The sequence below is a fragment of the Hibiscus syriacus genome, unplaced genomic scaffold (genome assembly GCF_006381635.1).
Source record: "Hibiscus syriacus cultivar Baekdansim isolate YM2019G1 unplaced genomic scaffold, ASM638163v2 tig00111095_pilon, whole genome shotgun sequence".
Classification (NCBI taxonomy): Eukaryota; Viridiplantae; Streptophyta; class Magnoliopsida; order Malvales; family Malvaceae; genus Hibiscus; species Hibiscus syriacus.
In genome coordinates, this window is record NW_024062980.1 from 5,427,275 (window position 1) to 5,441,948 (window position 14,674).

Here is a 14,674-nt window from a genome sequence, read left to right on the forward strand (position 1 = left end):
AAGCTTATTTAGTTCATTTCTGGACTAAAGTGTGAAATAGTAAAATTATCTACAACAAATTCTCTACGAGTTGATGTAAATATTTCATGGTTTTCTTGCTTGGATAATTGGTTTGGTTGTTAGGGTGGATAAAGAACAAGTTGGATTTTGATGATTTAAAGCTGGATTTTTATGTTAGTGATGTTGTAGAGTTGTTTACAAGCATGTGTGATGATTAAAACCAAGTAAAAATGCATGTGTAAGGCTAGGCCACCTTAGGGTTTATGGAGGGATTTGTTTTTTTTAATTGAACTGATATGGAATCATTTGAATTTCTTGGAAATGATGTTGGGAGGTTAAATTAATGCTTGAATCAAGTAGGAAATCATTGAATCCTTACTCTGCAGTGTTCAACCCTAATGAATAAATTTTATTTTTCATTTTCAAGCTTATTTAGTTGATTTTTAGACTAAAGTGTGAAATAGAAAAATTATATACATCAAATTATCTACGAGTTGATGTAATATTTCATGGTTTTCTTGTGTGGATCATTGGTTTGGTTATTAGGGTGGATGAAGAACAAGTTGGATTTTGATGATTTCAAGTTGGATTTTTCTGGTATTGATGCTGTAGAGTTGTTTCCAAGCATGTGTGATGATTAAAACCAAGTAAAAACGCATGTATGAGGCTAGGCCACCTTAGGGTTTATGGAGAGATTTTTTGTTTAGGATTGAACTGATATGGAATTCTTTTGAATTGCTTGGAAATGATGTTGAGAGGTTGAATTCATGCTTGAATCAAGTTGGAAATCATTGAATCCTTATTCTATAGTGTTTGACCCTAATGAATAAATTAGAGAAAATTTTACAAAAATTTCACATGGGTTATAATTGATATCATAATGAACTTACATGCTTTGGAAGTTTGTTTGGACCGATTTGGAACTTGGTGAAAGTTTAAATACCAATTCTTATATTTATGGAAAATTGGGAATTCAAGTGTAATTGTTTAATAACTGATTTACTATGCTGAAAATGGATATTAGAATGTTGATTTTAAGGTTAAAATGTTAATTTGGATCAAATTGTAAGTTTACTAAAGTTTGAGGATTAAATCATGAATATTGGAAAGTGTTGAACTCGTACGAACAACTGAAGATGCTAAGAGGGGGTGAATTCTCCTTTTAAAAAGTTTGGTGGAAGAAATAAAAAATAGAACTTTTTGCCCAACGATTTAGAGTGGTTCGACTTTTAAACCAAGTCTACATCCACTACCTTAGCATCACACTAAGGATTTCTCAAATCCACTAGATTTGCTTACCTTTAAGGACAAGGTGCAACCCTACAAACACTTCAAGGTTTATACCCAAAACCTTGAATACTCGCTCCCAAAGAGTAACTACAAATTTAGCAGACTAAAGAAAAACCTCACAAAGATAAATAAGTTTGCACTGATTAAGCTCTCACCCAAATCACACTTGAGAAAAATAAACAATGTAGCTTACAAGTGTGTTTACAACAAAGAATTATACAAATTAAGCACAAAACTAAGCTTTGATGTTGGTAGATTGGTTCAATATGATTCTTGATGAACTTGGGAAGTTTTTACCTTCAATTTATACATTCTCCATTAATTCTAGCCATTTGGAGCCTTTGGGGATCATTATAGTCGTTACCTACAACCAAAAACAAAGTTTAATGTACAAGGGATCGATCATTTTTCAAAAATTTTGACCGTTGTAACAAAGAGATTGATCCTTTAAGGGAATGGATCGATCTTTTTCATCGAGGGATCAATCGTTTTGGTTAAGGGGTTGATCCTTTTCCTATAAGTATTGATCCTTTTTGTAAAGGGATCAATCCCAAACTCACTGTTATCCAAGGGATCGATCATTTTTCAAGGGGATCGATCCTTTGGTCAAATGGATCGATCCTTTGGTCAAATGGATCGATCCTTTTGCTAGGGGATAGATCCTTTGAGCCAAAAATTCTTAGAAACACAACTTTAAAGCATGAAAATGATCGAGTTTGTTTTTTTAAAAGGTTCAACTAAGTCGGAAAACATTTAAAACATATTTTTCAAGTTAATTTGGACTTTGAATTATTTTTGATAAATTTTTGACAAATTCAATTAAGTCCAAAAGAAATTTTGCAATTTAATGTTATATCAAAATATTAATTCAATAAAAAGTATGGTAGTTAAATGGAAATTATGCAAGTATGAAGATATTAGTTTGAATACAATGTTAGAGTGCTGGAAAATAGGTGTTTGGAATTAAATTAAAGCAAAATCGCAAATGACTACTTCGAAAAAAATTGGAATAGTTAGGATGAATTCTAAAAGAATTCATAAATTTTGGTTGAAATGTAAAGTTGTGAAAGTTCAACGGATTAGTGATGAATATGAATATTAAAGGAATTGAAGTGTCATTTTCGAATGTTAAGGTTGATATTGAGTTGTGAAATAATATTTGTATCGAACAAGTATCGAATAAATTTTATGGATTTTGTTTTTTAGACTTTGATTATGTTAGTACAATACTAGCATATGCTTTGAAAATATGTGTTATATATATATATATGAATTTGTATAGACTGTGATAAATTCCATGATCGAAGAAAATCGAAAAAAAGGATAAAGTACGAGAGTAAAGAATATAAACGTTAAAGGTTTAATAGTGAGGCGTTTAAGTTAAGGGCATTCTTACCTATTTATTTATATTATTATAATGCGAGGAATACTTGCAATAAGTCAACTTCTAATATTTTCGAAAGAAAATGAATATGAGTTCTATTATGAAATATTTTCATAATATTTTCTGAGATGATTTAAGAATGATTTCGAGTATGAACTGCCCAAATGCACTGATTTATATTATTATTATCTATGGTATGCAATTGGAATCTAATTTTGATTATAAATTCCATTGTATGTACATTGAGAGTTAGTGATATGATTGGCATGCCATGAGGTTGAATGATTTTGTATTTGGCACTATATGTGCTTCTTTTACTTTTGTGTACATTTGTCTAGCACTATATGTGCGTTTTGGGTTTCACGATGTGTTGACATTGTGAGTTTCCATATCTGATTTTTTATTTCAGTATGGCGATGTGTACTATAGTTGTCGACACTCATTTTTTCATCATTATTTATATTATTATTATAATTATAACTATAATTATTTTATTAATATATTATTATTGTTATTATTATTAAAAATAATAATTTATAATTATATTTTATTTTACAGATTTACAATAATAGGCTTGGAGAGCCCAAAACCCAAACCCAAAATACAAGTTATACCTGAAGCCTAACTGCAGTAGCCCAATCAGATTAGGGTTTCTTCATGTTCCATCAACCGCCAGCAGCTCTTGGCCATTAGATCTGGGAGAGATCCAACAGCCTAGATTGATTCCTGCTAGGGTTTCCAGAACAGGCCACCTCCGCTTGGACCACTCAACAGCCACCACCACTTGAACCACTCAACAACCACCACCGCTTGGACCACTCAACAACCACCGCCGCTTGGACCACTCAATAGCCACCACTGTTGCCAACCACTCCCATGCCACTGCAACTAATCATAGTTGGCCATACCATGCGTGAATCATCACCAAACACAAAAAATAATAATAAATAAAATATATTACTATTTTTAGACTTGTTAAAAAACGGGTATAAAATCCCGTTGAAACAATGTAATGTGGATGGAGTTCGACCCATTCAGAGTTTTCCAGAAATAGAATACAAAGCAATAAATAAGAAAGTTTTCAATAGCATTCGAAAGGTATCATCTTTATTTTATTTTCGTATTTTTCATACATATGTTCGAATGAAAAATAAAAACTTGTATAAATAAAACAAAAAAATCGAAACTTTGCATGTAAAAATAGAGAAAACCTGAAGTTTAAAGGAAGGAATTTACCTGAGACATCGAATATTCATCGGACGGTAGTCGGAGTGCATAAGAACCGAAGGGTCGGAGCCGTGGTCGGATGGAATCCGACAGTTGGCCGGTCGAGCCCAGTGGAGAGGATTTCTCCTCTCTCTCTTTTTTCTCTCAAATGTGTAAAAATGAAAAAAAAACAAATGAATGGTATTTATAGATAAAGTTTACGGGTTAACTACAACATAAACCCCTCTAGGTTTACGCGTGTTTTACAAAACAATCACCTGTAGGGACTAAATTCAAAATTTAGCCATTTTTGCATTGCCTTAATGTATTTGGGTAAAATAATAGTTTTTGTCCTCGAAACTTTAACGCGTTTTGCATTTTAGTCCCTAAAGGGACTGTTTCTAAAATATACCCTTTTTATGCCTATATTTATTTTTAGAGAAATTCTCTATACAAACCCTTGTGTTTTATGTATGTGTATATATGCACAGTTTTACATTAGTATTATCATATTTGGTATGTATTATATATGTAAGTATTATATATGTTGTGTATATATGGTCTAAAATATGTATTAAGGTTGAAAGGTATGTAATTTTGTTACCTATTATGTATTATATTTAATGTGTGTAAGTTATATATGTTAAATTCTTTAAATATATAGATTTTTGTTTGTACAATCTCATAAATATATTAGTAAATACTTTCTCAAAATATGCATGTTATATTATTAATTCATGAATAACCATTATTAATATTAAATATTTTATTTTAAAAATAAACTAAATTATTCACGTTTCATCCCTCTTTAAATTTGATCTGTTTATTAATATATTACCTTATATTTTGATTGTATTTATATATATATATTACACATAAACATGCCATACTTGTGTTTATATTATTATTTTTCAACGCATACTAATCAACATTTTAGTTGTGGTGTACTATATTATGTGTTTGTATATAAAATATGTATGGTTTGTATTTTAAATGATATATATAATTTATCTTTTAATATTTATAACGTAGGTGAATGTGTCATTAGATTAAGTTTAGTTGCATGACATATTTTTTTTGGGTAAAATATATGATATCCTCATAAACATCACTTGACTCGAATCAAAATAATTTGATTAAGGGTAATATTCGATCATTTTAATATTGTCGTAAAGTAACTGTCTTAACGTATAAGAAAGTTACTTTCGATAATTTTAAAACGAAAGTCTATCCCGTTAAGTGACACCAATTAAATTGAATCCATTTTTAAAATTCAAGATTTGAGAAAAATATCGTATTCTTTTAATTAAATTCATCGAGAAAAGATTGTTAGATCGAATCTATGCTCTCGTCTCGCGATATTTAATTAATTGAATATATTTATTCTCATTAAATATTAGTAAAATAAATAATTAATCAATTGTTTGATATGTTTATTTATTTATTTATCTTTGGCATGTGTTTTCAAAGGTTTTTTAAAATAATAATGTTCGATCTAAAATAATTAAATATTATTGATTTCAATCTTAACATTATTTTAGGTATTATTATTTTGAAATTTAGAATGGAATTCCAATATTTCTTTATTTCAATTGGAGTAAGAATCGATTGCTTAAAGGTATGATAGATCGATTCTTCTCAATAGGAAATAATTAAATATTTTTATCTTTCATCCAAAATTTTAAAGAACATTATTCTAGGGGATCTTAAATTAAGTTAAACTCGAACTTATACATTTTATTGAAAAGACAATTAATTAATCGACTAAGTACCGATTTAGGGCGTTATGGGGGTGCTAATCCTTCCCCACACATAATTGACTCCCGAACTCAAAATTTGGTAACGCAGACCACAAGTTTGTCGCTTTAATTAAAATTAATATTTTATTTAAATGACAAATATATTTTTGGGTTCCTAATCACACCCTAATCAAAGATTGGTGGTGACTCCGCGAACCACATTTTTATCACAAATTTATCACACTAAAATCATTTTCGAAGCAGGACAACCCCTTTCCCCTTCGGGTAAAAGATCATTTCGATAGCTTGATGACTCTGCTGGGAACATTTTTTAGAGAGTTAGGCCATTAGTCGATTAATAAATTATCTTTGTAAATAAAAATTATAAGTTCACTCTAATATGGTTTTTCATCCCCTATTTAAGTTTAAATTAGTGTCTAAATTAACCACTAAATAAGTTATACTAATTTGTTTGCTGATGTTTTCAGAGTGAATAATTGTTCAAGATTTTGAATTTTCTATTTATTGTTGTTTACTTTATTTTCGCTTTTCCTCACACACTGCACAGCTGTATTTGCATAACATGAGCTAAAACCCCGCTCCATCCTATTTAAGTAGGAGTGAGAAACTACTCCCTCGTGTGGTTTTCACCTCCGTACGGGATAGTAGATAACTCCTTGGGCTCACACCTTATGATCATCGTGATTCTTTTCACCTCCGTATGGACATAAGGAAGTGTGTCCCCTAGAATTGAACTCGATCCGAACACCTGTGATGGGCTAGGATTTAGGGTTCGACAGTCCAAGGGGGTACCGTTAAAGTATAATTCGAGGACCTCTCACTTTAGAACCAAAACCAACATGTAGTACACTTAGAACCCATATACAACCTTACCCAGAATATATGATCCTGTGAGGAGAGTACATAAGGAAAAGTTTATTTGAGCATTCTTTAGTGTAATTTTAATTTCTCGAATAAATGTATGCGAACTAGAAATCATGTGGTTAGGTTTAATTTCTTGGATAAGCATGTGAACTAGATGACATGAGGTTAGGACATTCTATAAACAATGCATATGGGTAGAAATCATGATTGGGTAGGATCTACTAAAGCATGATTGAGTAGGATCTACTAAAGCATGATTGGGTAGCTAACATGTGGGGTAGGTTTTATCGATAAATTGAATTATGTTTAATCAATTCATTTATAATTACTGACTGATTTTCTTTTCTTTTGTTTACTTTGTACTCATCTTATATTGTATTATTCATCCCATTGGTGTTTATCTATGACTGATGTCTATATAGAAGACCAGTAATATGGAACAGATGATTAAAAAAGAGGTAGAGGACAATGCAAATGTCTTAAGATGGTCCAAGCAGACTCAGATAACAAATGGAAACAATTTATCTTCAGGATGTATCTCAGATCTGAGTGGGTATACTCATATCAATGTTCGTCAGAATGATCTGAGCGAGCTGAGAGAGATTTGGAGAAGATAGGAAGTATCTGATAAACAGTTATTTTACCAACTCTATGGAGACATTTCATATCTCCATTATATCCCAATTGACCGGGATCTATTTAGAGCTCTGGCTCAGTTCTGGAATCCCGCTTATAGTTGTTTTAGATTTGGCCGAGTGGACCTGACGCCTACCATAGAGAAGTACCATGCTATGATTCATTTCCTGAGGCTTCAGGTAGACAAAGTATATACCAAGCCACCGAATACTCCTTCCTTTAAGAAGAAACTGCTTTTGATGACCGTATGAGTGAAGAATGGGTTACGAGAGGCATAAAAAAGAAAGGAGAAAGCGAGTGCTTTATGTGGACCCTTCTAAAAGAATTAATTGACTATCATCTTGACAAAAGAAAGAAGATCAACTTGTTTTCTCTAGGTATTTATGTGTTGGTTATTTTCCCAAGAGTTCTCGGGCATGTTGATGTATCAGTAGTTGACCTGTTTGAAAGACTGGATAGACATGTGGATCCCATTCTAGCTATCCTAGCAGAGACATTCTGTTCCCTGAGCTCCTGTCGACAGGAAGGAGAAGGACGCTTCATAGGTTGTGCACCATTTGTTGCTAACATAGATCCTTAGTCATTTCAAACACATCGAGAGGGCACCTGGTCGAGTCTTCTTAGAAGGTTTCTCACCGTTGAAGGATTTCATTTCTCGGGAGTGGCCTGGGGTTTCACTAAGGATAAGTGGATGGTCATCTTCAAAGACATCTGCGATGATATTTAGTGGTGAGCTTCTTGGAACGTCTCATCAGATATATTGTATCGATGCGGAGGCAGAGATTGGGTACCATTACCAGGTATTTGAGGATCTGTAGGATATGCCCCATTATTGGTTTCTCGACAGTTTGGGTCAAGGCAGTTTATTCTGGTAACAGGGGAGTTATCCAAGTCTTAGTTCACATTTAGGGGAGAACAGTACAAAAATAAAGTTAAAGGGGTACGAGGAGTGGAGAAGAACCCATCGAGTAAATCTCTTTACTTTTGACTTAAGGCTATCTTGAGGGTAGGAGGAGTGGAGAAGCAACAAAGTTAATGATAATGTTCTTATGAGTAACCCAGAGAATACTCAGCCTATGGAAGAACACCTCAGAGTGGTTTCATCCCCGATAGAACAAGCCAAGCTTGATTTTGAGGCTGAGAGGAAACAATGGAGAAACAAATTACAAAGGTTAGAGGATGAATCATACCACAGAAGCGTAGAAATTGACATCCAAAAGAGTCGAGCTAACCGGAACAAAAACATAGAAAAGCAACTCAGATTAGATTTCAATGATTTTTCAGTTATCCCATCAACAAATGGTTAAAAATCAGAGAGCTGCTAGCTCAAGTAAGTCTTCTGCTGAATGGAAACAAGAAGTGACAGGACTAAAAAGAGAAGCTGGGGAAAGCAGTAAAGAATTTAAACAGAGAAGACATCAGGCAAAGCTACTATCAAGAGAGAAAAATGTCCTTGAACAACAACTGCAAGAGAATCAGACCTAGAATGAGAAGTTAAAGAATAAAGTATTGAGCTTAGAGACTGTTTTACGACGATATCGAAGTCGAGTAAGTAGTTCAAACCGTGTTGAAGTAGAAAGATTGAAGAAGCGTGTGAATGAACTCGACGCCTCAGTTCAAGATTTGCAAAGAAGAGCAAATGAACTTACATTGGTCCCTTATGAAGGAGTTATACAATGGCACTATCGTTGGGAGCAGGCTCAGTGGAGAGTTAGGCAAAGGAGGATCTCATCGTAAGATACCTACAGCAAGCTCAAGGAGTGGCTCTGTACTTGGTTGACCTGTCATAGGAAGCTGATGATGTGATCGAAGAAATGGATCTCGAGGCTGAAGAAAACCAGAAGATTGTAGAATTACTGGGACACATCCAACAATTAGGAGAGATAGCTCAGATGTATCTGTGATCTGTTTAATCCTTGTAATCGAGCTTCGTTTCCTATATAAAAAGTTGTTCTAAGGAATCGTCCCAAAATCAACTCCTTTCATTGCATTCATATTGCATTTACATCGCATTTACTTTTACGAATAACATTCTAATCACATTTTTCACACCTCATTAATAAACACCATTATTAATAAAAAGATTATGTGGCAGAATAATGGACCCTTACAAGAATTCGTACAACACGCGAAAAAAGTAATGGATTACAGAATTGTCTAAATAGATAAGGTTCAAGCTGAAATGCAAGAGAGTTTAAAGAAAGCACAAGAAGATATGCGCGAGTAGATGGTGAAGGCTCAAAATGATATGATGGAAAATCTGACTAATTTGATACGAGGAAATAGTATAATTCGAAAAGAGACTTCAGTTATTGGTCCTGCTGTTGAGGAGTATGTGTATCCCCCAGGTTCTGAACCACGGGCTGACATTGGAAAAGCCCCAGTTGTTGGTTCTTCTGTAGAACCATTGTATTCCCCTGGCTTTACACCATTGCATGTCCGAGTACAACGAGCAAAGACTGTTCAACCAAAAAAAATACAATTGAACCTACTTGGGGATTCTGTAAACCCGCAACCAATTAAAGATATCCCTTATCCCGATGAAGAGGGAAAAAATAACATAATAAGGAGCTTAAGAAAGAATGGGAACAAATGAAGAATGAATTTCGAGCTATGAAAGAAGACGCTAATCTATATGGAATTGACGCTAAAGAGCTAAGTTTGGTTCCCGATTTAGTACTACCACCGAAGTTTAAAGTTCCGGATTTTGAAAAATTTGATGTCACCAGTTGTTCTTCTGTACACATTACCATGTTTTGTAGAAAAATGACAGGCTATGTAAGGGACGATCAGCTATTAATTCATTGTTTTCAAGAGAGCCTGACAGGCTCAGCAGTCCGTTGGTACAATCAGTTAATTCGAGCTCAGATTAATTCTTGGAAGGATTTGGCTAAGGTTTTTCTAGAGCAAAATAAACATGTAAAAGATGTAAGGCCAAACCGAATCATGTTAAAGAATATGGAAAAAAGATCCAACGAGACCTTCAGGTAGTATGCCCAAAGGTGGAGGGATGTAGTTGTACAAGTTCATCCACCGTTGGAGGAGGAAGAAACAAATATGCTTTTTGTAAATACTCGAAGGGCTCCGTTCTTTGGACATCTTATTGGGAATTCGTCCAAGAATTTTGCTGATATTGTTACGGTAGGAGAAATGATAGAAATGACAATCAGAAACGGGAAACTAGATGGGGGAGAATCTAGCCGAAAGCCTCCAACGAGAAGAAAAGATAATAAGGTCAGTAATGTAAAGAAATATGATTCTAATAACATTATAGTATCTCAACCTCAGGCCACCGGATCGTCTACATAAAATCCTATTAAACAAGGGGCGAATGAGCCAAGACATGAAAGGGAAATAGTTCAATTTTACCCCATCCCTATGACTTATAAAGATCTTTTCCAGATCATGTATGAAAAACATGTGGTTTTCCCATACCACACTTCTCCAATTCAGCCTCCTTACCCAAAATGGTATGATGTCAACGCTCAATGCGAGTATCATGCGGGGGCATCGGGGCATTCAATTAAAAATTGCTTGGCCTTTAAGAAGTTGGTGCAGAGATTAAAACAAATAAATGTCATCAACTTCGGTGACAATGAGCAGCCCAATGTGGCTCAAAACCCACTTTCGAACCATACAGGGACAAGGGTTAATATTGTTATTGAGGAAAAAGGGAATGGAGTCATAACCAAAGTTAGTGAAGTGAAGTCACCCATACATAAGATATGGGAACAAATGGTCAAAGTAAGTTGGTTGATCTCTAATGCTAATGAGAATAAGCACGCTCTCCCCTATCACTGTTACGAGGATCATATTATTCAAGACTGTAATGAGTTGAAGGCCTTGGTTCAAGGGATGATGGATAGTAAAAACATGGAATTTTACCATGAAGCTACGAAAGAGAAAGGGATAGAGATTTGCGCTTCTGAAGGCACATTCAAGGGAGTTTATAATACTAACTGCCCTTTGGTCATTACACCACAAGCCAGAATTATGGAAAGGGTAATCCCTAAAGTGATGATCACACCTCCATCTTCCTTTCCTTATAAGGACAATAAGCAGGTCCCTTGGAGGTATGGATGCCAGCTAGAGAATGTTGAAAGTTCAGAGGCTGCTAAGGAAGATGTGGATGAGGTAGGCCACTTTACCAGAAGTGGGAGATGTTATTCTCCCAACCAGACCAGTGAACCCTAGAAAAGAATTACAGCTGATAAAGGGAAAAAGGTTGAGATATTGCTGAAGGATGATAAGCTGGCAATTAATGAGCCTGTAACCGAGAATGAGGCTATAGAGTTTTTAAAATTATTAAAACATAACGAGTACAGCGTTGTCGAGCAATTACACAAATTGCTAGCTCGTGTCTCAATCTTGGCTTTGCTATTAAGCTTCGAAGCACATCAAAGTGCCCTGTTGAAAGTCTTTAATCAAACTTTTGTACCAAAAAATGTGCCAGTAGAAAAGATAGATCGATTGGTCACAAATATTCAGGCAGATAATTTCCTTTCTTTCTCTGATGATGAGATCCCGTCCGGGATAATGGGTAACCCCAAAGCTCTACACATCACCGTTAGATGCAAGGGTCATGTGTTATCAAGGGTGTTAATTGATAATGGCTCAGCTTTGAATGTTATGCCGCTAGTTACTCTAAAAAGCTACCAGTTGACAGTACGCACATGAAAAATTACTAAAACATTATGCGAGCTTTCGATGGGACGAAGAGGGAAGTACTGGGAAAAATTGATATCCCTTTGACCATAGGCTCATCAATTTACGAGGTTGAATTCCTCGTCATGGATATAATGCCAACTTATAATTGCTTGTTAGGAAGGCCTTGGATCAACCAGGCAGGAGCGGTGCCCTCCACTCTATATCAGAAACTCAAATTTATAATGGATGGAAGACTAGTATGCATTAATGCTGAGGAAGACATCATTGCTTTTGTATCTACTACTGCTCCATACATTGAGGTGGATGAAAAAGCGGTTGAATGCCCTTTCAGGTCTTTGGAATTTGTTAATGCCACTTTTTTTTGCTGAGAGGAAGAAAATTCCAAAGCCTAGGCTATCCAATTGTACCAAAATGGGATTAAAAGTGACTGTGGGTAGAGGAGCCAAAGTCGGAAGAGGGTTGGGAAGCCACTTACAGGGAAATATTAACCTAGTTTTTCCTGGTATCAAGAGAGATCGGTTTGGTTTGGGATATTGCCCAACCTTCAAAGAAAAGTTAAAGGGTGTTCAGAAAAGTCAGGAGAAAAGAAAAGCCATACTAACTGGGGAGGATATTAAGTGGGAACCCATGATTTTCCTATTGTTACAGGACACTTTCATATCTGGATGCCATATGTTTCAGGGAGCCCAATTATCTAAAGAGCCAATTATTGAAAATACATTGAAGAATTTGGACATAAATATGATATCGGTAGAAGAGACTAAAGAAGGAAGAGCCAGGGGGATCTACCCTGCACCACTAGGCTTTGTGCTAAACAATTGGACTGCATAAGAATTACCTGTATTTTTCGAAACTATTTCAGAGTAATACACAAAAAACTTTCCCTATTATATAAACCCTGAGGCAATAGGTGATCTCGTGTAAATGGTTAATCTATATGTTTTTTATGTTTAATAAGAGATGCATTTCAGACAATTCACAAAATGGCAAACATCTTCCCATGCATATTCTTTTCATTAATTTGTTATTTATTATTATTTCATTCTATTTTGATACGGGATAAGTGTTCTCCTGTATGGTTATATGTATATATCCTTTCAATTATTTTCCTCTCAGGGCTTCTGGTATCAATAATATGAATGCTGATGACTCTGACACGGAGATAGATTTTGAGCTACCTATCTGTCAGGAGGAAGTTGAGAGTGATGATAATGACGAGGGAATTGACTTACCTTCTGAATTACTGAAAATGGTAGAGAGAAAAGATAAACAGATTCTGCCCCACAAAGAGCCCATTGAAATCTTGAATCTGGGATCAGAAGAGGATAAAAAAGAGATAAAGATTGGCACCATCCTATCTACTGAATGACGGAAAAAGTTGATTGAGTTGCTTCGAGAATAAGGAGATGTGTTCGTTTGGTCATATGAGGACATGTCAGGTTTAGACACGGAGTTAGTAGTACATAAATTGCCAATAAAGTCAGAATGTAAACCGGTACAACAAAAGTTCAGAAGGATGTGTCCTGAAATACTGTTAAAATTAAGGAAGAAGTAAAGAAACAATTTAATGTGGGGTTCTTGAAAGTAGCCAAGTATCCAGAATGGGTAGCAAATATTGTTCCAGTACCTAAGAAAGACGGGAAAGTTTGTATGTGTGTCGACTATAGAGACCATAACCGAGCCAGCCCGAAAGATAATTTCCCCCTACCACACATAGACACCCTTGTAGATAATACTGCTGGACATTCCCTATTTTCATTCATGGATGGGTTTTCGGTTTACAATCAAATAAAGATGCATCCAGATGATATGGAAAAGACTACGTTTGTCACCATGTGGGGCACATTTTGTTACAAGGTGATGTCATTTGGGCTAAAGAATGCGGGGACAACTTACGAAAGAGCCATGGTAACATTGTTCCACGATATGATGCATAAGGAAATAGAGGTCTACGTCGATGATATGATTGTCAAGGCTAAAACAGAGGAAGAACACATTGAGAATCTGAGAAAACTCTTCCAAAGATTAAGGAAATCCCAGTTAAAACTCAATCCAAGCAAGTGTACCTTCGGGGTAATGTATGGGAAACTCCTGGGGTTTGTAATGAGCAACAAAGGTATCGAGGTAGATCCAGACAAAGTCAAGGCTATTCAAGATTTACCATGAGGCTTATGCAATGCGGTGTAGTGAAAAGTTAAAGCCTTGGGTTACATGTAAAAGTTCAGCAACATGGAATAATTCAAGAGATTGTCGCTAGTCAAATAGTTAGCCATGCTTGGGCTCAAAGGTTAAAAAGAACCAAAGAGTATCCAATTCGAAATGGTTAATCAGGATGAATAGCGGTCGGCTTTTTCGTGCCCCAAATTCGATTGAACTACAAGGCCATCAACAAGAGAAAATTCGTATCAGATAATAAAATACTTTTAAAGTAATCATTGCATACATGATAGGCATAAATAGGATCATGACATAAAAACGCATGATAATGATAGATATGCCAAGTTCTTACAGGAAGTATTAGAGATGTAAGGATTCAACATAAAAACAAGTGTTTCAAATTTTCATATGTGATGGTGACAAGAAGAGTTCCCACAAGAGAAATCCTTTCCAAAGATTACTACCCTGAGACTTACAGGTATAATGTTTTCAAATCTTTAAACACAATTTAACTAACTTAATGCTTAATTTTCAGATTTGTCAATCTTAAAGACAAGTGGAACAAGTCTGCCCCCATTCAGTGGATCAAACTCCTCCAAGATCTGATATTCCCTTCAGAGTAAGCGGAACAGGTCTCTCTTTCCCAAGATTTGATATTCCCTTCAGAGTAAGTGGAACAAGTCTAGCCCCATTCAGTGGATCAAACTCC

At 35.0% G+C, this 14,674-nt stretch overlaps 1 protein-coding gene across 1 annotated transcript; it reads left to right on the top strand.

Moving 5' to 3' along the window:
* The first annotated feature begins 9,367 nt into the window (after positions 1 to 9,367).
* On the top strand, positions 9,368 to 11,817 carry LOC120152809. The gene is made up of 4 exons (XM_039164934.1): positions 9,368 to 9,583; positions 10,261 to 10,374; positions 10,543 to 11,274; positions 11,383 to 11,817. Exons 1-4 carry the CDS (start codon positions 9,368 to 9,370, stop codon positions 11,815 to 11,817), a joined length of 1,497 nt encoding a protein of 498 aa, XP_039020865.1.
* Positions 11,818 to 14,674: the final 2,857 nt, after the last annotated feature.

Bases quoted from the DNA above. Each gene is read 5' to 3' on its own strand.
- LOC120152809 (XM_039164934.1), top strand. From the start codon at position 9,368: ATGGTGAAGGCTCAAAATGATATGATGGAAAATCTGACTAATTTGATA. The intron at 10,375-10,542 runs GTCAGTAATGTA...GATCTTTTCCAG, and splicing joins CGAGAAGAAAAGATAATAAG to ATCATGTATGAAAAACATGT. The intron at 11,275-11,382 runs GTAGGCCACTTT...ATATTGCTGAAG, and splicing joins CTAAGGAAGATGTGGATGAG to GATGATAAGCTGGCAATTAA.